Source organism: Monodelphis domestica, chromosome 3 (genome assembly GCF_027887165.1).
Source record: "Monodelphis domestica isolate mMonDom1 chromosome 3, mMonDom1.pri, whole genome shotgun sequence".
Taxonomy (NCBI): domain Eukaryota; kingdom Metazoa; phylum Chordata; class Mammalia; order Didelphimorphia; family Didelphidae; genus Monodelphis; species Monodelphis domestica.
This window is the reverse complement of record NC_077229.1, coordinates 259573564-259601409: the sequence shown is the minus strand read 5'-3', so window position 1 is coordinate 259601409 and position 27846 is coordinate 259573564. Positions and strand designations below refer to the sequence as shown.

General features: G+C 35.3%; 1 protein-coding gene across 3 annotated transcripts in view; it reads left to right on the top strand.

Annotated features, from left to right (window-relative positions):
• The window catches only part of RALBP1 (ralA binding protein 1), a 54222-nt gene that overhangs the window by 11704 nt on the left and 14672 nt on the right, over positions 1-27846 (top strand). For all 3 annotated transcript variants that reach the window (XM_056823656.1, XM_056823655.1, XM_056823653.1), the window contains 6 exons: positions 8806-9096; positions 15599-16057; positions 19234-19583; positions 21424-21585; positions 24041-24172; positions 26060-26167. In XM_056823656.1, the coding sequence (XP_056679634.1) occupies positions 8853-9096; positions 15599-16057; positions 19234-19583; positions 21424-21585; positions 24041-24172; positions 26060-26167 (1455 nt within the window). In that variant the 5' untranslated portion in view covers positions 8806-8852. The remainder of the gene's footprint in view (positions 1-8805; positions 9097-15598; positions 16058-19233; positions 19584-21423; positions 21586-24040; positions 24173-26059; positions 26168-27846) is intronic.

The following is a 27846-nucleotide window of genomic DNA, read 5'->3' as shown; positions in this document are numbered from 1 at the left end:
CTTTCTGGCCAGGACCCTAGTCTGCTTGGAATATACTTTTCTCTCACCTACTACCTTTAGTATCTCTAGCATTATACCATATCTCAGTTGTAAACCTCAAAATTTCTTATTCTTATAAATGTTGGAAATTTCACCATTGGGAAATTTCATACTTGAAAAATTTCCTATTGATAGTGGGTCTTGACTATTGGAATGTGAACCCCATTGGCATGGGAGGTCCTTCTCCTTCCCTTCTTAAGATTACTTTAGGACAGAAACTTTTTGCTGAACAATGGAAAGGACTTTGACCTATGCTTAAGCATAGAACAGGAATTTCTTTGAGTCATGATTGATTTTAGAATTGATACAATGGAGATACTTGGAATCAATCTCCACCCTATTCAGTCCTAACAGGATTGAGTAAGGGCTGCAGCCTAGATCAAAATTTAATTATTCCAATCTCTACCCTACTCAGGTTAACAGGATTTAGAAAGGGCTGTAGCAAAGGAGCAAAGATTTAATCATTTGAAAATATGACCTTCAACAGACATGTGCAAAGCCTCTGGGCGGTCCTGGGTTAAGCTAGAGCCTCCATTGGCACAGGGAAATTGATGGACAGTGATTGGTAGATGTGAGAACTGAGGGGAGGCAACTTGGATGGTTTCCTGAAAGATCAGGGGGGTCTGAAGACTCGAGGGGGGTTGAGGAGTTGATCGGAGTGGTTGCGGTGTGCTCTGAGAAGCTTGCTCTGAAGGAAGCTGAAGGTGGGGGCCTCTGAGACTGTTTCTCCATTTTGGTCACGTGAGTAATAGGGACTGATCTCTTTTCTTTGCCCCAGCTATCTAAGGGCTTGGGCCTTTTGGCCCAGCCTAAACAGAAGGGGTATTTAAGCCCTATTCCCTTCTCTCCCTTTTTCTCTCTCTCTATCTCTAATTCCTTTCTTACTCCTATTGTAATTAAACTCCATAAAAGATTGACGGCTGACTTGAGTTTTCATTTAGGAATTACATAGCTGAATTCCTTGGCGACCTTAAATTAATATATATCAGTCTTTTAAAAGTGATTCCCTTGTCACACAGTTAAATTATCATTTTGTACAAGATTATACTGATTCTTTTACCCTTCACCACACCCCAGTTGCTAGTGTTCTTCTAGAAAATTACTTCATATAGTTAGAAGGCAGTGTGAGCTAAGGAAAGGCACATTGCCTCCTGGGATAGCCATTTAACTTCTCTGGGTCTCAGTTTCCTCATGTAAAATGAGGGGGTTATTCTTGAATACCTTTCAGGTCTATTCTAGCTCCAACTCCTTGATTTTGTGATACTCTATTTTGTTATTAATTTTCTGTTTATATCTTGTTCTTCAAAGGTAGGGGACTGTTTTGGTTTTGCTTTTGTTATGCTTGTCGCATGGAAGGCATTTAAATACCTGTTGTATTGGAGTGAATAAATATTACCCAGGGAAAGAATGATTACAGGTATAAAAATTATATCTGGAGGCAGTAAATTTCATGGAAAGAATAATACAAAGCATAAAATATTTTAGAGAGAGGGTGAAAGGATAGATAAATATATAAATATATATATTCCTAATGACCTTATCTCATAAATAATTTCATTACATTCTTTACAATTTTGTTGCAGGTATGAGGTTGAGTTAAAAGACATCACAACAAATGCTTGGTTTCAGAGCAATAATTACTTCTTAGATTCAAGCAAAAGTATCATAGAAATTACTAAGCTTCCATTTCTCATCAGTATTTGGAATGGATATATGCTAAAGAACTATATGGTCTCAAGGCTAATATTTTGATGATATAATTTCTTTATTTTATTTCTATTGTCACACAAAACACAGTTTCATATTGTCGTTATTGTAAGAGCAAAGTCATACATAACCAAAACCCCAACATAAAACCAATAAATATGCTGATGTGAAAGATGACTCCAGGGAACAGCTGGGTGGCTCATAGAATTGAGAGCCAGGCCTAGAGATGGGAGATCCTAAGTTCAAATGTGGCCTCACATACTTCCTAGCTGTGTGATGCTGGGCAAGTCACTTAACCCCCACTGCCTATCTCTTATCACTCTTCTGCCTTAGGACAGTATACAGTAGTGATTCTAAGATGGAAGGTAAGGGTTTAAAAAAAAAAGAAAGAAAAATGACTCCAACAGTTCTTTTTTTTGGAAGTGGATAGCATTTCTTTCTAAGTCTTTCAGGATTGTTACTGATCATTGTACTGCTAAGAGTAGCCAAGTTTTCACAGATAATCATTGTCCAGTATTGCTGTTATCATGTACAGTGTTCTCCCAGTTCTGCTTCTTTTGCTTTGTATCAGTTCATGCAGATCTTTCCAGCTTTTTCTGAAATCATCTTGCTTATTGTTTCTTATAATACCATAGTATTCCATTGGTGATGTAAGTTCAATTTAAAAAAGCATTTCTCCTTGATCAGATTTTCCCCTTAGGTCTATGTCTTTAGAGTCATGCCAATTATGACAGCCAGGATAGGTGTTTAATAGAAAAACCATAAAATGTTTATTAAGATGAAAACATGGCATACTAATTATTATTAGGCAAATTAGAATACTTAGAATACTCATGATTCTGTTTATCCTTAGGTTATATGTAGTTCAAGGAAAGTTTGTAAGGAGATAGAATGGAAAAAAATGGGATACCTGAAGTCTGGAGACCTGGGTTCATATTGTGGCTTTGACACTGAATGACAATGGACAAGTCTTAAGATCGGATTTATTTATTTGTAATATGAGGATAATTGTACTTTTACCAGTGACAAGGTTGTTGAGAGGAAAGTGCTTTGTAAAGCACTCTTAAATTATACTTTGGGATCAAACTAACTGTAAGGTATTGGAGTGTATTTGATCAACAGAGGACATAACTATTTAGTTCAGCATTTATCAAACTCCTTTTGTATATGGCAGATTAGTTGTGATTTTCCAAAAGGAGATAGTGCACATGTTCTCTTGGTGATTTTATTTTCAATGTTATGAAATTGAGGATCACAAAACATTAAGATTTAGAAAAATAGTAAGTAGCCCTTCTTAACTCTGGTTTGCAATGGGAAAGAAACTTACCAAGATGATCCAGTAGTAGGTCAGCTGGCCATTTTAACAAGTGATTTTCAAAAACACATTCAAATATAAGAGGTTATTTTCTATAGTTTTGGAATTATGTAAGTCTCCCCCATTAGAGAATGGGAGCTCCTTTTGATCAAGGATCTTTTTTTGGGTCATGTTTTATATTACCTAATGCTTAGCACAGTACCTGGCACACACAGTTAACATTTACTAAATGTTTGAATTAGTCATTATTTATTCTTTTAAAAAAAATACAGCAGCCAAACTAGATAATACTCATTATGGGAGTATATCCATGAACTGTGGAATGTCTAGGAATTGTTGCCTATTACCAACTGTGAAGAAAGAGAAGGATTCCAAAAGTTGGATTATGTGCATGGAGGAAATTGTATGTGTGAAGGGGTCTTTTTTCCTCCATTTTAAACCCTTATCACCTACTCACTTGGACCATTACAATAACCTCATGGATTTCTCTGCTTTTAGTCTTTCTTCTCCCTAATCCATTCCTCACACAGCTGCCAAAAAATTTACCTATCCTTCAGTGATTTTCAGTTGCCTCTGTTTAAATATTTCTGAGTTTGGCATTTAAGACTTTCACAAGAATGTATAGTAGGAATGTATTGGCTGTGGAATAAAAAGACCTTGGTTCAGATCCCACTTCAGCTCCCTATTTTGTGGGTGACCCTATTGAAAGTCACTTAACTTCCCTTGACCTTAGTTATCTGTAAAATGAGGAGGTTGGACAGGATGGCTTCTTAGGTTCTTTTAGCTTTGGATCTATCATCCTATGATCTTTTCTTTTTAAAACTTATTTTATATACTCTTCTTCACATAATACACTCCAATCAAACTATCCTTTTATCTCATATAAAGTTAGTATTCTATCTCCTATCTCTGTATTTTTGTTTGGAATGAACTATTTCCTTACCTCAGCCTCTTAGAATCCTTCATGTATCTGACAACCCTTTCCTGATCCCCATAGTTGTTGGTGGTCTTTCCCTCAGATTATTTTATATTTGCATTATATATTTACATATTCCCCCAATCCTTTGAGGCCTGGGAAAGTATTTCTTTTTTATCTTCAGTTAACTTGCAACTTGATATAGTAGTTGGAGAACCTTACCTGCTTCAGACTGGAAGAACTGAGTTCAGTTCTTTCTTCTGGCTTATGCTTGTTTATGCCAAGTTTATAACCTCTTGTTGCCCATGGCAGCTGAAAGACTAGAAATTGCAAAGTAGGTGTCAACTTTCATGAGTAAGGAAAGTTCCCAAGACTAATGAAATCACAGGTCTGGTTCATTTAAAAAAAAAAGAAAGAAATCTTTTACATATTGTAGGGGCTGAGTAAATGCTTATTGAATTTAATGTAGAGTGGAAAAGGGAAATATGATGGCAGGTTTTTGAGTTTGAGAGATTGCAAGATTACCACAAAAAGAGAAATTAGGAGTCAGAGTTAATTTTTGAAAGGAAGATGTGAGTATTGGACAAGTTGAATTTGAAGTGCTGGGGAATATGCAGGAGGAGACAAAGTGTCCTGGAGGTAGTTGGGCATGGGGAATTAAGGAGCTCTGGGAGTGATGAAATTGGAGCTTTGAGAGTCATTGCATGGAGGTGAAAGTCCTAGCATGGATAAGATAAATAAGAAGGAAAGACTTTAAAGAGGGAAGAGAATGAAGGCCAAGAAGCATTGAGACTGTGGGGACTCCCATGCCTAAGGCATTGAAGGAAGCAGAAGAAAAGGAGTTAAGAAGAGAGCAAAAGGAGAATAATGCCAAAGAAGCCATGAGAGAAGAGAGTGTTAATGAGGGACAGTTGGCACAGTATTAAGTGGCATTAAATGTTGTAATAAGGTGAAGGAGAATGAGTAGTGAGAGAGGCTTTTCATTAGATTTTTGAGACTATATAAATCAGATTGCAATAAATTAAGGTAGTAGAGACAATATACACTATTGGAAACAGTATAGGCCCCTCTTTAAAGAATTTTTAAAAGGAAGTGAGAGGGAAAATACAGGCCTATATTTTTTTAAAACCCTCTTCCTTTCTTTTTTAAAAATTAAGGGGGCAGCTGGGTAGCTCTGGATTGAGAGCCAGTCCTAGAGATGGGAAGTCCTAGGTTCAGATCTGGCCTCAGACACTTCACAGTTGTGTGACCCTGGGCAAGTCACTTGACCCTTATTGCCTAGCCCTTACCATTCTTCTGCCTTGGAACCAATACACAGTACTGGTTCCAAGACAGAAGGTAAGGGTTTAAAAAAAATTAAAAAAATTTTTCCAGTTAAATATGTTTTCTCTCCTTTTCATCTTCCCACCTCTATCATTAGAAAAAAAGAAAAAGAAAAGCAAAACCTTTGTTACATTCAGTCTTAACAAATTCTCACACTGACCATATTTTTTAAAAAGTTTTTTTTTGTACTGTGAATTATAGAGCTATATCTTAACTTTTAAGGTGACTGAATCTAAGGAGAATGGTTGTTTTATTATTTTTTAAGAGTATGGGACACCTGTGTAGAGGAGACAGAAAAAAACGAGAGATTGAAGGATGAAGAGCCAGGGGTTGATTAGAACAAGATCCTGAGCATGATGGGAAGCCTCCTAGGCCTTGGTAAGGAGGAGGGTCAACTCTTAGTTTGGAGGAAAATTGTGAATGATTTGAGGGCATAAAAAGAAGTTTTGAGGTATGTTGGAAGGGACTTCAGAAAGCCTGAGATATATGGATTCAATTTCTTCAGGTAAGTAGGGTGTTACTGAGAGAAAGGAATGAGAATCTAATTGTGATAGACTATAAAGAACATTAATATTCAGAAATGCCATCTGGCTTAGTATGCAAGATATTGAAGAACCAAAGCAAATCCTAGTTTCCTAAGTGGTAATTTAAAAGAGAAGATATTTTATAGCCATTTTAGTTATAAAACCCTTCAGATGGATTTCTTAATGAGTTTAAGACTTATTTATTTTTAAAGTAGACATGTTTCCTCTTAGTTGTAAAACTGCTAAAGCGAGCCGATAGTTTTCTGGTTTCCTTTTAAAGATGTTATCAAGTTTAATAAACCATCAACTTTATTGTTAAACTCATTTCAAGACATTTTAATTGAGTAATCTTCATTTTTTTCCTCTTTATATTGCTTATCCTTTTTCACTGATGGATGATTCTTATTATGTACACTGCTAATATTGGGGATGTAGACAGAAAAGGTTATTTCAATAACAATGTATTCTATTTCCTTGTAGAAATGGAAATTTCATTTGTGTTTTTTACTGTTTGATCTGAGGCTTGGGAAAGTTTTATTAACTACTACCATTAGGTTATAGCTATAACTTGTCTTAGTTTGGTGCTAAAAGCAGTTATGTTATTTCTTCACAGCCACAACCTTTTTCTCCTTAGAAAATTGAGATTACTCATTTTAGTGGTTTACAAACTATTAAACCAGTAGGAAACAGTGTGGAGTTAACAGAAAGAGCATTGGTTCTGGAGTTGGGGAACAGAGATTCAACTTCTCCTAAATCAGCCTATTTGACCTTGAAACTAAAACTTGCCTGGGCCACTATTTCCTTGTCTGTAAACTGAGGGAGTTAAACGAAACTCATTGTAAATTTGTTTAGTCAAGTAAAACAAATTCCTGCATTAACCATATCAAAAAAATGCACTTGATAAATGCTTATTCTTTTCCTTCATCCCCACTTCCTTCCCCCTACACTTAAAAAATAAAAATATATAGAAAATAAATAGTAATTGAGGTGTGAGGGGGGAGCTATTCTGTGAAAGAAACTAAAGATTCTGTGGGTCAGAGGGATAACAATAGGCCAAATAGGGAGAAATCCATTCAAAGGAATGGAGGTGGGAGATGGAACATTCATTAACTGTGAGATAGTCTGTACTTGCTGTTTTTTTTTTGTTTTTAATTTTTATTCCTGCCAAACTTTTAAACTTCAGAAGCTTTTTTGCTGTCACGTTGACTGGTATGGTAGTGATTGTTCTCTAGTTAAATGTGGGCTAGGAAAGATTTTAAAGTTTAAAGACATCCCCTGAAGCTTAGAGGCCACACAAGCACATCTGTTTCTCCTATTTGCTTCTAGTCGTGATTTACTACAATAAGCCTTTAGCTGTTCTTTCTGCTGGTTTCATTCTTTCCCTACTACTTTGTATTGCACAGTGCCCCTTAATAAATCTTTCTGAACCCTCTGCCCCATTTTCATCATGCCATTTCACTTAGAAATTGATAATTACTGTTGTCTATCAGATCAAGTCTAAAAACAGATAAAATACTTTATATTAAAAGGTTTTATTCCCCTCTTCCCACTAGAATGTAAACTGTATAACAGTGATGGCAAACCTTTTAGAGCCCTGCCCCCCCACCCAGTGCCATCTCTCTCCCCCATTGGTTGCAACCCTCCCCCCTTCACTCCCTTACCCCACATAGGTGAGGGAGAAAGCGCTCCCATTGGGCTGCCGGGCAGAGGGATAGGTGATATGAAAAAATGTTAGGCATGGTGGAGAGGAGGAGGGGAGCAACTCTGCCTTTCTAGTAATGAAGTTTGGGGGGGAGGGGACAGGCAGCATGCATGCCCATGGGAAGCCCTCTGCATGTTGTAGTTGGCACCTGTGCCATAGGTATGCCATCACTGCTCTATAAGCAGGATCTCTTTCATTTTAGTCTGTATCCTTAGCATCTAGTACTATGTAGCACCCTTCATATAATGAGGGTGCTTAGCAAATGATGAATTCAATGAAAATTTAAGTTGATCCAGAAGTTATGGGAGAAAGAATATTGGGTGAGATAGGTCCTCAGTCTTTGCTCCTGGCTCTATCACTTAAAAGCCTGTGGTTGGTGAAATATAAGTGGCTCAGTGGATTGAGAGCCAGGCTTAGAGATGGAAGGTCCTGAGTTCAAATTTTATTTCAGACACTTCCTAGCTGTGCGACCCTGGGCAAGTTACTTAACTCATTGTCTAGCCCGTACCACCCTTATGCCTTGGAACCCAAAACATAGTATTGATTCTGAGTTGGAAGGTAAGGATAAAAAAAAAAAAGCTTGTGTTCATGATTAAGTCACTCATCCTCTCCAGAGACTCACTGTTGCCCCTTATAGGAACATTGATCAAATGAGATCATGTATTTACTTTTTTATAGCATTTAACAATATTTGGGGTTTTATTAGTGTTTGAGAGGATTTTATAAGGTCAGGAGCAAATTGTTGACATGAAGAAAAATTGGTTTGACTTAATAGCAATTAATACATGTGCTGCTAATTTATAATTGTCATGTAGCAGAAGTACAATGGCTAATGAAGTCCCCAAAGTGATTATGTATATCATTACATGATAGATTAGTAACTTAATTGTAAGTTATTTGACTAACAATAAGCACAAATAGATTCTTCTTTCCTATTTTCTTGTTCAAATATGGTATGGTTGTTTCCAACTTAAAATTTTTTTTTGAAGAATATAGCCAAGAGTACTCCAGATTAGTGATTATAATATTTCTTTCAAGGCATTCATTTTCAAGAACACTTCTTTGAGGGCTGTACAATTTTGAGAACATTCTATCAGAATTCTTGATAGTCTGCTTAGATTTCACTGCTTTATAGTTCCTTGAGAAATCAAAAGGGTGTGCTTTAGTTATAGTGAAGAAATAGTGCAGAAAAAGGGGGGGAGGTCTTCTCTCATTTAGGTGAATTGCACTTCTGAGTTTTTTATTTGGATTGCATATGAAATTCTTTTTCCTTTTGCAGGTGTAATGGATAGGTAACAGAAGAATTTCACTTGTCAAGGAGTCAAAATGACTGAGTGTTTCCTGCCTCCTACCAGCAGCCCCAGTGAGCACCGTAGGGTGGAGCATGGCAGTGGTCTTACTCGAACTCCCAGCTCTGAAGAGATCAGCCCTACTAAATTCCCTGGATTATATAGGACTGGTGAGCCATCACCTCCCCATGACAGCCTACATGAGCCTCCAGATATAGTGTCTGATGATGAAAAGGAACATGGAAAGAAAAAAGGAAAATTTAAGAAAAAGGAAAAAAGGAGTAAGTTGAATTTCTTATGCCTTGCATGCAATTTTACTTACACACACACACACACACACACACACACACACACACACCCCTCTTCCACATTTAAATCTTTGATCTTCTTGAGAATGTAGTCCAAGTCTTATTTAAACTTTTTCTTTTTTTGTTATGTCTTTTGAAAGTTGCTATATACTTAAGCATAAGACTTATCCTACAAAAAAGCTTCCATCTTTTTTTTCCAATCTGAAAAGTATGTTTTTATGTATTCAAAGTGAAAATAATTTCCATATGGATATTTCAGTATTTACAATTGAAAAGTTTCTAGAATTAGTTATTTAAATTGCTGCAAGGATCTGTGATTTCGTTGGGTGTGGGTACACCAATAAAGTCTTTAAGGAGAGTTATTGTGCCAGAAAAACTTATTACCTAACACAGTTTGGTGTTACACCTTTCTCAGTTTAGCTAGGGTCTTCAAATATCTCAAACTAGAACTAGAAGCTTTTATAGCTGGCAAAACCTCTGAGAGCTCAGAATACCACACTATATCTCTTGTGATTTATATACGTTGGTCTTCCGGTGGGGAACTACTGTATTTTTAAAAAATCTTAAATTTTGTTCCTCTACAATCTTGCTTTTTGGGAAGTGGAATATATGTAGACTTATTTTTCATATCAAATATTATTTTGGTATTTTAATACACCCATAAAAATCAAAGCTATCCATGAATTGTCACCTGGCAGAGGATATCTTTATTTTCTATATACTTCTTCCTATATGTCTATTTATATGGAAGAAAAAAAATGGACATAAGTCCATTCCAAGGCATTTCTTTCCTAGACTACTTCTGCCTTGAATTCTGCTAAATGGTTCTCATGGGTGGTATACTAATGTGTACATATTATTTCTTTTGATGGAATGTAAGCTCCCTGAGGACAGGAACTATCGTTATCCCCCAATACCTACTTAAAAATGCATGCCAGCTAGATTGACTTAGTGGATTGAGAGTCAAGCCTAGAGACAAGAGGTCTCTAGGCAAGTCACTTAATCCCTATTGCCTAGCCCTTACTGCTCTTCTGCATGGGAGCCAATAAGGGTTTAAAAAAAAATTCATGCTTGATAATTGATCAGAGTAGTAGATGCTTAAGATATTTGAAATAGACTTGAACATTTATCTGGTACTTCATTTGTTAATGATATCAAGAGTTAATTTTATATGAGAAACTTTAGATCTGAATCAGTTTAATAGTAGTTTTATTGTTAATCCTGATAGGACCATTATTAATTTTTAAATCATTAAACCTGAAAGTCGAAATGGGAAAGGGTTCCCTTGAGATAGCATATGTATAGTTTACCATGCTTCAAATGTATTAGTTGGAAAAAAATGCCATCTGATTACAAGTAATTTAAAATTGTATTTATTATGGAAAAAAAAAAACCATTTCCATTAGCTTTTCTCAATTATTATGGTCTTCAAAATGTAACAGGGACAGTTAGCAAAGAGGATAGTGCCAGACCTGTAGTCAGAAGGATGTGGGTTCGAATTTGACCTCAGATGGCCACATGGCTGTGATCCTGGGCAAGTCACTTAACCCCCATTGCTTAGCCCTTTCCACTCTATTGTCCTAGAATTCCGTTTCTTCTAAGACAGAAGGTAAGTATTAAAAAAAAGGTAATCTAAATACATTTATGCTTCTAGTGCCAGAGATTCTAGTTATTGGGCTAATTTTAACAGCTGCCTGTTTTATGTCTGTTTTCTACTTGTGAGAAGGATGCTACAGAAGTATCTATATTTGAAAAGATATCATTATGCTAGGTTTTTTTCCCTTGCATAAGTGAGGTCCCTTCATGGGAGTTTCACAAATAGAATATGGTGCTATAGGGGAATGCTTTAGTGTTTGATAATGTCATGTTATTGAGTTGTGTTTTTTTTTTCCCCACAAGAATCTACTTTCTCACTCTTCTACCCTTAATTCCCTTTTGACCTTCCCCCTCTCTGAGACAACAAGAAAAACAATTATATAACATGTAAATTCAATCAAAACATTTTTACATTGGTCATATTAAAAAAAATTATCACATTCTGAATCCTTCACCTCTGCAGATAAGGAGCATGTTTCATCATTAATCATTTGGAATCCTGTTTGGTCTCTGTGTCACGCACAATAGTATTCTATCACATTTGTGAACTATAGCTTGTTCATCTATTGCCCATTCATGAACACCTCTTCAAATGCTCTCCCACCTGCTATCCTTTCTTTGACCTTGGAAGTTTTAAATTTTGGCTATGATGTTCTAAGGGATTTTCATTTTGGTATTTCTTTCAAGAGATGATCAATGGATTTTTTCTGTTTCCATTTTGCTCATTAGTTCTAAGAGATCTGACAGTTTTCTTTTAAGATTTCTTGAAAAAGGATGTCTAGGCTCTTTTTTTGGTCATGGTGGTCAGATGATTCAGTGATTCATAAATTATTTTTTCTTTGTTCTGTCTTTCAGGCAATTTGTTTTTGCTAGTAGATAACTTTGTCCCCCTCCCCCCCACCATCAGTCTTTTCCCTTTGTTTTATTATTTTTTGTTTCATGAAACATCATAGAAGCTTCTATTTCATCCATTTTAAATTTTAGGGAGTTTGTTGCTTGGGCAAGGTTTTGTACCTCTTATGCCAAGCTGTTAATTTCCTTCCCAGTTCTGTCATAGGTCTCATTTCTTTTTCCAGTTTTTCCTCAGGTATTATTGTTTCATTGACAAGAATGTTTTAAAACTCTTGCTTCATCTTCCAGAATTCCCATTGAATTTGTGCCTATGCTGTGTTTGTTTTTTGTTGTAGTTTTTAAGCTTTGCTTATAAAGGTTTTAGAATGATTTCCTTTTATCTGGATTTGTCTCTTAAGCATCTTTCACCATAATAGCTGTTTATGACGGGAGTCTTTTTTTTCTCCATATTCTGTTAGCTACTTCTCTGTGGATGTTAGGGCAGGACTCTGTACAGTCCTGGAGAGTAGGATCTTTCTGTGATGCTCTCCTTCCTCTTATATAACTACCTGGCTTCCTTTAAGTCCCGCTAAAATCTCATTTTCTATAGGAAACCTTTTCTAACCCATCTTAATCTTAACCCATGCCTTCTCTCTCTTAATTATTTATCATTTATATAGCTTATTTGTACATATTTGTTTGTATGTTGTCTCCCCCATTAGATTGTGAAATTCTCAAGGCCAGGGACTGTCTTTTGTTTCTTTTTGCAACCTTAGCTCCTACATTGTAGGCAGTTAATAAGTGTGTACTATTTTTAAGTTTAAAATAGATTTGGGATTAAAAGAGACAGTTTTTAAGAAAACAAAAACCTCTGTTTAATAAGGTTTAGGAAAGGTAAGGCTAGATAACAAAAGGTGAGGATTAGAATCCCTAAATCTAACAAGGGGTTAAGCTTTCCCACTCCCATTTGATCCTCACAAATCTGCTTCTCACTTGGGTTTTCCCAAAGCCTCCTTATTCTCCTTAAACTACTACTAAAACCCCCAAAATCTATACTAAATACTCTGTGCTAGTTATAATCCTTTGTATATCTTAAGTAATTGTCTCTCTTGATTATTTCAGCTCACTTCAGTTCTTTCTGGGCCTAGTCAGATTTCTGGCCCTGGCAGGCCTCAAAAACTTGCTTCCACTCTGGGACCACACCGATGATAAACAGCTTCTCTTTCCTTCTTCTTTTCTGATCTTCTTCACCAACTCCTGAACTCCAACTTCCTTCCACTCTTAGCTACCAGAACAGTTTTCCTAGTTTTCCAGAGTAACTCCAGAGATCAGGAACCATCCAGTCTCTCTGAGCTGAGGTTTCCTCCAAGAGCCTCTTTGGCAGTTGGAGAACCAACCAACTTCAAGTTTCCCAGAATTTTCAGAACCCCTCACCAGGAATTCTGCCTCCAGGTTCCAACTAGGCCTCCTCCTTACTCAGACAGGATCTTTACTCTGTCATTAATCACTAAACCGCTAAAATTAACCCCGAATCTATTTTAATCCTAATATTATTGACTGACAAGGTGGGGATCTGCAAGCTTTTAGTGCTTCCAAAGTCATCTGATTCAGACAGAGCAAGATCTTTTTTTAAAAAATTTTAATAACAAATTTTTCACATACGTTTTCAGAAGTTATATGTTCCAAATTATCTCCCTCCCTTTTCCTCTCCTCCCTCCTCTGTGATACAGGCTGGCACTAGAGAAAAAGTGCCAGACTGAAGAGTATATGACAACTGGCAGGCAGTTCAGTCTGGGTTATTACATGCATTATTATGCAAAACATTTCTATACTATTCATTTTTGTAAGTGAATAATCTTATAAAAACCCAAATCCCAAAATATACCCAAATGAGTGATGAATCATAGTCTTCATCTGTATTCCTACTCTTAACAGTTCTTTCTGTGGAGGTGGATAGCATTCTTTGTCATAAGTCCCTCAGAATTGTTCTGGATAATTGTGACTGTTAGTAGTAAAGTTTATCACATTTGATCATTCCACAATATTGCTATTACTTACTGTGTACAGTGTTTTCCTGTTTCCTCTTATTTTACTCTGCAACAGTCCATGAATGTCTTTCCAGCTCCTTCTGAAATCATCCTGTTCATCATTCCTTATAGCACAATAGTATTCCATCACCATCATAACCATTGTTTGTTTAGCCATTTCCCAATTGAGGAACATCCCTTTTCTTTTCAATTCTTTGCCACCACAAAGAGAGCAGCTATAAATATTTTTGTACAAACAGGTCCTTTCTCATTTTCTTTATCTCTTTGGGATATAGAGCTAGTAGTGATATTATTAGATCAAAGAGTACGCATTGTTTTATAACCCTTTGGCCATAATTCCAAATTTTAGGGCAGTATACCCCAGCAGCTCTGCAAATTTCTGACCAGGATTCTGAACAGCAAATAGCTGCTGGCCTCCACCACTATTAGCTACCTGGGAAGCTCTCCTCATTCAATGATGATAACTGCAAGCTCCATTTAGTTTAGGATTCCTTCCCTGGTTATTTATTTATCTGCAGGTTCTGACTGGATTTTGGTACCAAGACCCTGCTATGCCCCTGGGGTTTGAGCCATACTGCTCCTGCTTGCTTTTTGGAATCCACTCCTTTCCGGAGGGGAGGAGAGGAACAGGCACAAATCCCCTCATAAGTTCCTTTTTCAAATCTCATTGTGTTTTTGTTGTGATACAATTTTTTCTTCATTTGTTCTGAATGGAACGATTGTGATAGAGGCATATGGGCACACTGGTGAACCCAGCCAGAAAATTTGAATTACAGAGAATTGGCTAACAAGGGTCTCTCTAACTCTTGAAACGTAAAATTAAACCAGACTTGAAGAAGAGCTCTCAAAAATTGAGTTTGGAGGACATTTTGTTTTTTGTTTTTTTTTTGTTTTGTTTTGTTATCATTATTTGGTTATGCAAGTTTGTTCAAAAATCTTGTAAATGGTGGGGAATTTCAGACATTCATCCATCTCTCCCTCTCCCTCTCCCTCTTCCTTTCCCTCTCCCTCCCTCTCCCTCTTACCCTTTCATCTTAAAATCAGTACTTTGTAGTAGATAGTGGGGGGTAGGTGATCTGCCCAGGGTCACACAGCTAGAAAGCATCTGAGTCTAGATTTGAACCTCCTGTCTCGACCTGGCTCTCAATCCACTCAACCACCTAGATGCCCCCTCTTTTCTTTTTTGCTAAAAGCCAAAGTATAAAGTGGTAGTTGTTGCATCTTCTGTTAAATAGGAAGCAAATATACTTATTAACTTTAAATATTCTTTGCATAAAATCAGCAGGACTCTAATATAAGTTTAGATGTTTTGTATCTTAAAAATTTGACACATTTTGGAGCTTAACTTCTTAATGTTTGTTTTTATACATTACTTCTCTTGATTCATTTTAATTTGCCTATGTGCCAGAGATAAATCTAGTTTAGGAAAAATACCGGATTCCAAAGAAATAAGTCAGTACTTTTTGTATACTAACTTGTTTAATTATTTTTGTTTGCCTTTCTCTGTATACCTATATTTTTTAAAAATCACATTTTAGGAATGTCGCATAATAATTGGTTCAATGGGATATTGGAGGAAATGACATATCTTTTCTTTTAGAGGAAAAACTCAGCACAGTAACTATGTAGAAGGTTTCTCTAATGCATGTAAAATATAGTAGTTTAAAAAATATAATTTAGAGAGAGAACTTTTAAGGAATATGTCTGAGAGGAAAATAGACTGCCTGCCTATTGGAAGGCAGTGCTAATTGTCTAGCTGTATGTTGTCCTCTTGTGGCTAGAACAGGTCACTGCAGCCTTTTTGTTTTCATGAAAGCAGAAACCTGTTCAGTCTAGATAGTTTTGAAAATGCTATGGACAAAGGCAGAATCTTTAGTTTCAGTGGTAAACGATATTCTATCATCTGTTTAAAGCAAGAATATTCATTATTTCTCAAGTGAATTGACAGTTTTAGACATTAAACAAAGATGTAACGAATGTCCCCCACTTTATCTTGACAGCTGAAGGCTATGCTGCTTTTCAGGAGGATAGCTCGGGAGATGAAGCAGAAAGTCCTTCCAAAATGAAGAGGTCCAAGGGAATACATGTCTTTAAGAAGCCCAGCTTTTCTAAAAAGAAGGAAAAGGATTTTAAAGTCAAAGAGAAACCCAAAGAAGAAAAACATAAAGAAGAAAAGCACAAGGAAGAAAAACATAAAGAGAAGAAATCAAAAGACTTGACAGCAGCTGATGTTGTTAAACAGTGGAAGGAAAAGAAGAAAAAGAAAAAGCCAACTCAGGAGCCAGAAATGCCTCAGGTTGATGTTCCTAGTCTCAGACCCATTTTTGGGATACCTGTGGCTGAAGCAGCAGAGAGGACCATGATGTATGATGGCATCCGCTTGCCAGCTGTTTTTCGTGAATGTATAGATTATGTAGAGAAATATGGCATGAAATGTGAAGGCATCTACAGAGTTTCAGGTATTGTGTCCCTAAAACTAGTTATGGTTAAAAAAAATCCCCAAAACATCAAACTTCCTCACTTATCAAAGGAAGAACCTTAATTATGTTTAGAAGATTTATGTCTTTTGCTCTAGTCCAAAGTTAATTTTCTTGATGTCTCCAAATTGGAAATATTTACTTGGCATTTGGGCACTGTATTTCCTGTACCATATTTCTTTCCATTAGAATGATTCACATTTGAGTTATATATAGATAGGTTTGTATTGTGCCAGTTTGATATTCAGCTGTAGCCCAGTGATATAGAAAATGAGACTAGTAGAATTTCTGGGCTTTGTCTCCCAATCTGGACCCTTCCATATACCCTCTTTCCTTCTTGCATCTCACCCTCATCCCCCCTCCCCCAGCAGTGAGGCACTTGGACGTAGCAGTGGTAGGAGAGCAGGGACAACAGCCTGGCAGCAAAACCACCTAGTGGGAGAAAGGAGAAAAGCTATGTTTTCTAGAAGCCCCTGAGTTAAAAGACATATCTTGTTGTCATCACCACCGAACAGGAGGAGCTGTATTTCCCCCAGGTAAGGGGCATAACATTTTGGTCTTAAAAATTTTAGGCCAAAACATTAAACAATTTCATCCATGTGTAGTACTAACATGTACAGATGTGTTTTCCATTTGATTAACAGAAATTTATTGTATCTTCTGTGGAGGGCCTCACATCATCCAAAATGTTTTGCTCTTAATGAATATATTATGGCTCAGTGTGAATCATGTATGGGGCATGATTCATTATAATAGAATCTGTGCCCCATGTAACAATGCAGTTTATCTGCTTAAATGTTTATATTTAGCTTCTTAGTGTATGATAAATCTTAGTTTTCATATTTATATTACAAAATGCAGTACTCTTTTCACACATTTGTTTGGCAATTTGGTTGTTAAAAGAATGATTTGGGGAGATGGAAAGGCTAGGGAAAAAAACTTGAAAATAAGATGTTCCTGAATCATTTTTTCACATTTCAAACTTTTGTGAAAGTTTTGATGTGTTATAAAATTTTTTTGATTATTAGAGTTGGGAAAATTGTGTCTTCATTTTCTAGAAAGTAAAATTGAGGCTTTGAATTAGAAATCTTTGAAATAGCTCTTTGATAGCAATGTCAAAATAATATTCAAAGGAGTTTGAAAGCTTTTTTCAAATGTATAAATTATTAGACAAAAACTGTGTGGCATTAGTTGTTTTATGTGACCTTGACTGGCATCTTACAGACTAAACAACTTCTTCCCTGTTGGATTCTGAGAACTACACAGCTTTTATAAAGTAGATTTTGTCAGTGTAGAGCTCTTCTAGATATTTTCAATGATAGAAATCCCCTTTTTTGTGTATGTGTGTAAAGCATTCAAGGTTAGCTGGTTCCCTATTAATTGAAGACTAAGCTGATTCTCTTATCAATTGAAATAGTCTTGTGACCTATTCAGGAGTAGAGATGTGTTATGTTTGGTATAGTGCATAAAAGTGTAAGATATATTTTATTTTATTTTTTGGAAACTATTTAGCAGAATTAATAAGTAAAGACATTGATTTTTGTAAACTGTGGTATATTTAGTTTTAATAGATACATTTGTAATTCTAATTTGAAACTGATGTGAAATTTTATTTTATACAATTTGTTTGAACTTCTATAAGATAACATTAACATCTATTCAGATTTCTCTATTTGGAATGCTTTATTTCAAATGTAAATTTTTTTCAAATGTAAATTTTTTAACTGAAAAACATTTTGGGAAAATTTTAAAGCTCTTATTAAAAAAACAACCCAAACCCTTTTATTAAATGACCATCCATAGTGTGTGCCCAGTGGTGGGGTAGAAATTAGGACAAAGATTCTATTAAGAACATGAATAGAATAATGTGTAGCTATCATCTACATACATAAGTTTATACGGTTTGCTATAAAACTCTTATGAATTCAAGATGGACATTTGATTAGAAGTAGATTTTATGCTTAATTGCAAATTTATTTCCCCATAGAATGTTTTGAAATAGGGTTTGTTTCATTAGTTGCATTTATTTTATTACTGCTGTGATCACAAGTCTTATGAAGTCAATTATTTATATTTACTATGTACTATTCAAATGTCAGTAATTCTAGGAATGCAAGTTTTTCCAGCATTGCATCTGCTCTTAGAATTATACATTTTTAACTAATTTTTCATACTTTTAACCTTCAAATTTTGATAAAATTTAAAGCACGAATATCTTGCCAAATCCTCTTGATGGTTAGGTGTTAAAAACTTAACCTTTATAAAACCAAAAATCATTTTATGTATTAGTGAGCCTTTACTCAATATTTTCCGTTGACTAAAGATGAAGTAAATACAAATACTTGCTATTTAGTGTCTTGAAAATCAAAGGTTTATCCTGCCCCAACCAAAACAAAAACATGAAGCCTCTTTTAAACAAAAATACATCTTCTGTCCTCCATTTTCATTTTTGTTCTAGACAGGTATCTTATTTTAAGAAAACATTTGTTAAAATCCTTATACAAAAGTGTCTTTAAATTAGTCAGGTAATCATTTAAATCACAAAAGAATGCACATCAAAAAGCTGGTTTTTGTTTAAGAACTCCCCATTCCCATTTGAAATTTATTTAACTTTTTTTTTTTTTCAAATTTAATTATTTGATTTTCCAAAAATTTTCAGAAATGTATCTTTGTATATCTACACATGCCAAATTGATTTTTTTTTTAAATTTTTACTAGAATTCTTAGCTATTTACTGGTTTGGGTTTTAAATTTTACTGTATGAATGAGGTTCTTTCTGCAAGAAAATTCTGAGACATTGATTCTATAAATATTAGCATACCTTGGTTTAGAATCTTTAGGTATCATCAAAGACTAGTATTTGTACTAAATAAATAGCAAGGCTTCTAATTGTCAGCTTCTAACAGCATATAGCCATATAAGGCAAGCTTTAAATATAATGTGTGCAGATCAAGTCAGTTATCCTTTAGGCAAGTAAGTAATTTAGTATCAGATAATTTGTTATTGATCTGATTGTAGTTGTTTTAATCTAGTAGGAATGGGAAGAGCTGTGTAGTGAAGAAGATAGCTTATAAATTCGTTTGTTTTAGTCTACTTAAGTATGTTTGATTCCTTTTTTCTCCATGTTCTCTTTCTTTTTAAATTTCAAATATTTTAAGGAATAAAATCAAAGGTGGATGAGCTAAAAGCAGCCTATGACCGAGAAGAAACTCCAAACTTGGAAGAATATGAACCTAATACTGTAGCCAGTTTGCTGAAGCAGTATTTGCGAGACCTTCCAGAAAACTTGCTTACCAAAGAGCTTTTGTCCCGTTTTGAAGAGGCTTGTGGGAGGAACACAGAGGGTGAGAAAGTGCAGGAATTCCAGCGCTTGCTGAAAGAGTTGCCAGAGTGTAACTATCTTCTGATTTCCTGGCTGATTGTGCACATGGACCATGTTATATCAAAGGAATTGGAAACAAAAATGAACATACAGAATATTTCTATAGTGCTCAGCCCTACTGTTCAGGTATTTGGTCTTTTCTAAATAAAACTCATAGATCAGATGAAATGGCAGGGGGAGCCTAGTCAAGGCCTTCTATTTGTGTTGCCTGCATAAGAAGCAGTTAAGAATAAAATGATACTGCATGTATCAGGATTAGACTAGGCCCACAACACTAGGGACTGTATGGCCATCAGCTACGTGGTAATATTTAGCCTTCCATATAATTATGTGATTTGAATATTGCAGAGACTTTGGTGTGAAACTTTAAATTATATCACAGTGACAGTGACCTATTATTAAGTGGGAGGAGCCCATTGTACATATCATTTAAAAGTTTTTAATTATCTCACCAAGCATTAACAAATTATATCATACAAATAAAACTCACTATTAAAATACTGTTCCCAGGCTTGTGTTGTTTGTGCAAGGAGGTCAGAGGACTTTGCTAGAACTGGTTTAGTCAAGCTTTGACCTTAGTATTCCATTGTATAACAGTGGATGCTAGAAAGACATTTTATGATTTTCTAATTGGAAGAAAGATGCTTTAGTAAGAGATTTAGGTGATATGTTAATTGAGGTTTTTTTGTAACAGCTTTAATTGGTCTGTATTCTTTTGTATGACATAGATATAAAACATCAACACAGATTTGTGCTATTATGTTTTTCTTCTTATTCAGTTCTGGGTAGTATATTACTTTAGCTGAAATGAAATGATCAGTATTCATATTCCTTGCATTTTCATACATTTTTGTGTACATACCCAGGTTACTCTAATCTAGCATTATTGTTGAGAAGTCCAACCAAATTGGAAATCAAGCTTTTTTTTTTTTTCCAAATAAAAACCCTTACCTTCTGTCTTGGAACCAATACGTAAGGCAGAAGAGTGGTAAGGGCTAGGCAATGGGGGTTAAGGGACTTGCCCAGGGTCAAACAGCTGGGAAGTGTCTGAGGTCAGATTTGAACCTAGGATCTCTCATCCTTAGGCCTGGCTCTCAATCCACTGAGCTACCTAGCTGCCCCCAGAAATCAAGTTTTTTGCTTTTGCTAAGCATCATTTGTATAGATATTTTGTCATGCTGTATTGGGAGCAAAATACAGACCCCATTACTTTTCATATTTTCAGGCTGTTACTATCAGGCACAATGTCAGAATTGGGTAACTTGTTGCTGTGATGCACTGCAATATTGTACTAGGACTGTTAGTTTCACTAAAGTTTTAGTTGTATGGGTCCTATTTAAAGTAAGTTATAGGAAAGGAATAAAAGGTTATTTAAAAAGTATTTTTAGCAAAATTAATGTTAGTGGCTTACCAGAGTATTACCAAAACAAATTCCAAAAGGAAAACTTTGATAGGTAACCCCTTGCAGTGCTACTTAAGTAAACTGTAGTGTTATGTATTCATATTTAAAGATGAGCACTTGGAGTTTTGAGAGCTTTCCAATATGATAGTTCTAGTTTTGTTCATCAAAAGGCAGTATCCCCTATCATACTCTTGAAGATGTTAATAGAAGATAAATATATAGAAGTCATGATGGGCTTATAGAAATAGCAGTGTATAAGTCTTTAAGGATAGAAATTAGGAGTCATGAACATGTTTTATTTTTGACTTCTCACTTGCAATGTTGTAGGTAAAAATGACTTAACTTTTTCTATATTAGTAATTAATGGTTGTCCATGGACATTTGAATGATGTTTGTTTAGTTGCTAAAAAAATGAGAAAATTTTGATTGATTACGCAAGGGATATTTTTGTTCAGAAATGCGTTGAACTAGATTCCTGAGAATCCTGTTACAAGTTTGTCTATTCATCAGTGTAAAGAAATTGCAATTACAAAAATTGCTTACAATTTTTTTTTCTCTTTATAGATAAGTAACCGGGTCCTGTATGTGTTTTTTACACATGTACAAGAGCTCTTTGGAAATGTAATCCTAAAACAGGTGACTAAACCTCTTCGATGGTCTAACATGGCCACTATGCCAACACTGCCAGAAACACAAGAAAGCATCAAAGAGGAAATCAGAAGACAGGTTTGCAATCCTATATGTATATATTTAATATATGTATATTTTCTTAACCCAATAAATGAAATAATGTTTTGCCTCAAAGATCAAGCTTTTGATCTGAGCATTTCAGTGTTTTGCTTCCTTATTTACTATAGAGGGAAAAGTTTTTAATTTGCTGATAGATCCAGCACTAGACACAGGAATATTAAGTGTTTTCATTGACTGTATTCTGGAAGGTTTTTAATATTGCTTTACAATATGTTCCTTTGACAGATGTGATCTGTTTCTTCAGGGATAACTTTAAAACCTAAGGTTTTAAATTAGTTCAGTTGATTTCCTCATTCTTCTGTTCAAGAATGGTTCGTATTTATTGGCTTAGAGCTAGTATGATTAAAGATTAAACTGTACTCTAATGCAGTAGCAGATCTGTTTTGCCCTGATAATGCCATTGTAGGATGACAGACCATCTAGAGGGGCAGTCCCACCCCCTGAGAGAGTACTGAAGTATCAAAGAAAGAGGGGCAATCCACACCAGCATGGCAATAGATAGGTTTTATTGGAGGGAGCTAACTCAGGAGCCTAGTCCTTGTTAGCAGGATGATAGTGGTAGATCACCACAATAACCTCAGGTCAGGCCAGATATTATATAGAAATAGAACAAAGAAGGCATAATGCCAAGGATAGCCTGGGTTCACATGCAAGTATTCCCATGGGATAGAGCTGTTTACATTAATTGTGATATTCGAGGTGTACACTCTACCCCTTGTGACCTGCTCATACATTCTTTTTGATAATGCTTTATTCCAAAAGATTCTCTGAGCAGTAGATAAGTGGTTCTTATGGAGGGGGCAGGGGAGCTCAACAATGAATTACACTGGAGTTATAACTCACTACCGCAAAATAATTGTAAGCAGGAAATAATACAACCAAAAAGAATTGTTGTTATACTTTTCTTCCACCCAATTCCAAAGGGGGTAAAGAGAGAATCAATGGCATTTGGTGATTAATGAGAGAACTAGATTTCGTAACTTATTACAGGTTAGTTGAATTTCTGAATTAATTTCAGAGACAAAGAAACATGACTTTGGCAATTTTATAGTATATTGGGGTGATACATAATAGAATCAATTACAAAATAGAATTGGAGTAATTTGATTTCTTCATGGAAAGACCTTTCACAGTTTTTCCAGTTCATGTAAGAACAATAAGATTGAGCAGCCAAAGCATAAGTCACAGGAAGAATATCTTAAGCCATAGACTAATTTGAGGGAAATTCATATAACACTGAGATAACTGAGAGAACTCAGTATACAGATACAGTGAAGTATAAGGTCAAATAATAATCATCTATGTTAACCAACATCAGGTTTCTTTGTATTCTAGTAACCGATTTCTAATATCTAATATCAGAGATGAAAATGTTCTCTTATTTTTGTTTGCTGAATTTTCTTAAATAATTGCAATGCTTCAGAAGATTTGAACCCTAGTTCTAGTTTGTTAGCCATGGTTTGAGAAATATAAAAATGAATGGTGATATATTATTTTAAAAAGCTCACAAAGATTAGCAATTTTAAATTACCCTTTATGAGAATTTATAAGGGAGAAGGTTTAGCCCAGGGATGAGATATGGTTACAGGTTATCGTAAAGATTTTCAGGTATAGGTAAGTCTGTTATTGTTATTAATTTTTCTCTGTTTCTTTCGAGAAATTATTAGAAATAGGTGTACCTAAACATATAGGAATTTGGGTTAGTAATAAAACAATTTGAATGTTCTAAATAGGAAAAATTAAAAGCAAGTGAGATTGGCAAAGGAATGGATTGGCATCAGAAGATCTAGAGTCTCTGAACTTGTAAAAAACATTTTAATAACTATTTCAGTATAATTGTGGTTTTTAAAAAAAAATAATCCTCTGTAGTTTATGGAGTTGAACACATACTCTGAGAAGGGGTCCATTGGATTCACCAGACTTCTACTGAGAGCAAAACAGGTTAAGAATCCGTAGAAACCCCTAAAGGCGTTTTAATCTTTGAGATATCATTATTAAGTGATTACCTTATAATGAACATAGCATAGTTCTTGAGGAGGAGAAACCTTGGTGATAAATATTCCATGAAATTTTTTCAATGGGATAATTAGGCATTGTTTTGTTATTGCAGTTGTTTACCTGAAGCAGATTTTGAAATTATTGGCTTGCATCTCTTACCTACCTCCTGTGCTCTTAGAGTTATTTGCCCCATCATTGGACAGTGCTTAGGAAATAAAAGCAAACTGGAAATGAAAACACAGTAATAAAATCCTAAGCAAAACAAATAGAAATTAATTTTCAGTTAGCATTTTCAATGTAACATTGCTTTGCCATATTAGACCAGATAACATTTAGAAGTGGCACATAGTATTTTTAAAGTTGGAAAAGACCTAGTTATACATTTCAGATGTAAGAAATTGCAAATGATATTTCTGTGGTATTTTTTTTTTAGGAGTTTCTTTTGAACTGTCTACACCGAGATTTGCAGGCAGGAATAAAAGATTTATCCAAGGAAGAAAGGTTATGGGAGGTACAAAGAATTTTAACAGCCCTCAAAAGGAAATTAAGAGAAGCAAAAAGACAAGTAAGTACTTATTTCCATGTGCCATTTTTATAATTTATTATCCACAATATATATAGGACTGGAAATCTTTGCACCCTAGTTTTTTCTTTTAAATTGTGTTTTTAAAAAGTTAAACCTTACCTTTCATCTCAGAGTCAATACTTGTATATTGGTTCCAAGGCATAAGAGTGGTCAGGACTAGGCAGTGGGGGTTAAGTGACTTGCCCAGGGTCACACAGCTAGGAAGTGTCTGAGGCCAGATTTGAATTGAAGACCTCCAGGCCTAGGCCTGGCTCTTGATCCACTGAGCTACAATAGCTGCCCCTGTTAAGTTGTGTTTCTTGATGAACATTGTTGTCAAGTGATTTCGATCACTCACTTTAATTCCCAAGTGACATTTTTGATATTGGAACTTAAAATAAAAAATAATTTAAAAAACCAATTATTCATTTTACTTAGCTAAAACATTATTCTATATGCTTTTTTTGAGCTTGACTAATTTTTTAAGAGTCAAATTGAGCATGATGTATTATTTATCTAGTTTATAATATTTGTAGACAGTTCTAGATGGACTTAGGAGCACTGATTAAGGGATTGCTGAAGTCTTCTGAACTCTGGAATGAATCAGTTTTAGGATCTGAGAAAAACATGTGGGATAGAGAGTTGGAGAGAGAGTAAAAAGCAAATCTTAGTTTTTTATTCATTAAGATGAGTGTTGGTATTCAGCTAACTTCTAATAACTAGGAATGAGGCTTCAAATGAAAGTTTAGCGCTTGCATTTGTAGCACCTGGTGAACTCTGAAACCTATTAGCTCTCTTGGATCTCACCTTTAGGCCAAGTTTTTAAGGAATCTTAGAGCTGAGGACAGTTAGAAAGTTAATTTTGTATAGTGTTAAAAAAAAAAAACAAACAAAACTCAGGTGCACCTTTGTGATAGAGAAGTTGGGGATTTGTTGTTGGGTGAAGGGTCAGTTGTTTTATTTTTCATTTTCTTTCAGAAGGGAAAATGCTTTGTGGGTATTGCTTGCTCTACCTTCCCCCCTTCCTTCCCTACCCCAAACAGAATTGCTTTGGGAAGGATGTGAGTACGGTCCTTCAGAATCTTGATTGCTTTTATTTTTCCCTTGTTCTCACTAACAAATCCTCATTTTCTTAAATCTTTTGCTTCCTTTTGTCCCTATTTTCTGTGTTCTTTTCTTTTCCTTTAAACATGAGATTTGAATTGGTTTCCAGTGACAAACCAACTCAATCCATGAATAAATTTTTTAACTCTTAAGTTATGTGAAACTCCTGCTTATTCTTGTCAGCTCTAGGTCCTGGTCCCTGGCTTACCAAGAGGCGGAAATACAGATTTTGTTTTCTTGTATCTCTCTAAGAGAACATAGATAACATAAATCTGAACATAGCATTTATTTGTCAGTTTACTTAATGACTAGGCCAATATGGAAAAGATTAAATTGAGGCTTCCCAATTTTTCTGTTTTTTTGTTTGTTTTTTGTTTTTACCTTTTTGAAGTGAAATATAAGGAAGAAGGGAAGGTTATGCATGCTGTCAGGGTTCTGTGATTTTGGGTTCTGATTCAGCGTGGAAGTGTAGTAGTCTTTCACTTAGAATGTCAGGGAAGTAAGTAGTGTCAGTGTCAAAAGTAGTAACTGTAAACATTTCCTTTACAGAATGCATTATCTCATAATACTTTTTTTTGGATATGAATAAATGCTATGTAATATAAAAGTGGACAAATGATTATCTTGACTACCATTGTTTTTAATTCTAGAAAAAGAAACAGAAATGTAATCTTTCAGAAGAAACATTTTAGAAAAATGTGAATGACAAATCTTTTGCAACTCTCTGAAAGCTGTCATGAGTATGAAATAACTGGTCTCTTAATCACTTGTCTGACTTGACAGGAGTGCGAAACCAAGATTGCCCAAGAGATTGCCAGCCTTTCAAAAGAGGATGTTTCCAAAGAAGAAATGAATGAAAATGAAGAGGTTATAAATATTCTACTTGCCCAGGTATTGCATTTTTAGTCTCTAATATTTTCTAGCTATTTTTCCTCTTTCTGTGCCTCAAGAAAATTCAGTTATACATGCTGCATTGCAGAGAATGGAGTGACTAGATTAATAATAGGCTTTTAAGGGATTTTTTTTTTAACCAATAAAGTGAATTAATGAAAGCAGTGGTTCCCAGAGTGTGGTCCGTGAAGGTCATCCTCCACATTAGCAATCAGTAGATATAACCAAAATTATTATGAAATGTTTTTATAGATAGAGAATTGAATTTTTTTGCTAAATAAAACCAAATATCAATACAGTTATTTCATAAGAATCAGGGCCCTTCTTTAAAAGGATGCCTACTCTTTGACCCAACCATATCACTGTTGGGTTTGTATCCCAAAGAGATAATAAGGAAAAATGAGTGTACAAAAATATTTATAGATGCACTCTTTGTGGTGGCAAAAAATTGGAAAATGGGGGGTGCCCATCAATTGAGGAATGGCTGAATAAATTTTGGTATCTGATGCTGATGGAATACTATTGTGCTGAAAGGAATAATGAACTGGAGCAATTCCATATGAACTGATGCAGAGGGAAAGGAGCAGAACCAGGAGAATATTGTACACAGAGACAGATACACTGTGGCACAATTGAATGTAATTGTCTTTTCTACTAGCAGCAATGCAATGACCCAGGACAATCCAGAGGACTGTATGAGAAAGAATGCTTCCACATCCAGAGAAAGAACTGTGGGAACAATGTAACACAGAAGAAAAACATAATTGATTACTTGGTTCAGTGGGATATGATTAGGGTTTTGATGTTAAAAATCACTCTATTGAAAATATGAATAACATGGAAATAGGTTTTGAACAATTAAAAAAAAAGAATCAGGGCCCTTCTTCCCATTACAGTGAAATTTTAGTTTGCCTTTCTAGAGTTGATTGGAAAGTACTCTTTTACTGGGAAAAGATGTGAACACTTGTAAAGATAATTTTAGTGTTTTGACTTAAAATCTGATTAATTGGTCACCAGGGAAAATTCCCAAATAATGAAATACCCAAGTCAGCTGGGAATTATGGAGATTTTAATTAATATGGAGAGAAGGAATTAAGGAAAAGAGAGAGAGAGGAAAAGAGAGAGAGAATGAGAGAGAATATGAATTAATTTAAACTGCTCTGGCTCAGGCTGAGCCAGGCAGTAGTTAAAGGCCTTGGACAAATTGGCCTCCCTGAGCCTAAGGGTAAGGGAGTCAGTCTTATCACTCACCACGAGGCCGTTTCCAAACTGGGTTCCAGTCCTCCACTGAACTCAATCTCTTGAACTGACTTTTTGCCCCTCCTTTTAAAGAAATTTTATGTCACCTCCCCTAAATTTTCACATCTACCAATCACAGGCACTTTTTTCTAGGACTGCCCATTCTTAGTTCTCATCACTCTTTAGTTCTCACCTTCTCTGGTTAGAGTCTATTTTCTGAGTACTTCACACCTTTGTTAAGCTTGCCTTTTGTAAGTTACTTGACCTTTTTGTGATTAATGTAACCTTTACAGTAGGTATTTAACACCTTTTTGTATTAGATCTAAAAATAGAGTTAGTTTAAGGTTCTAGCTTTACTATAAGGTATGAGTTAAGTACCTTCGTTGTTCAATCAGGAGTTTACAACTTTATCTTCCCCTAACGTACATCTAATTAGGGTG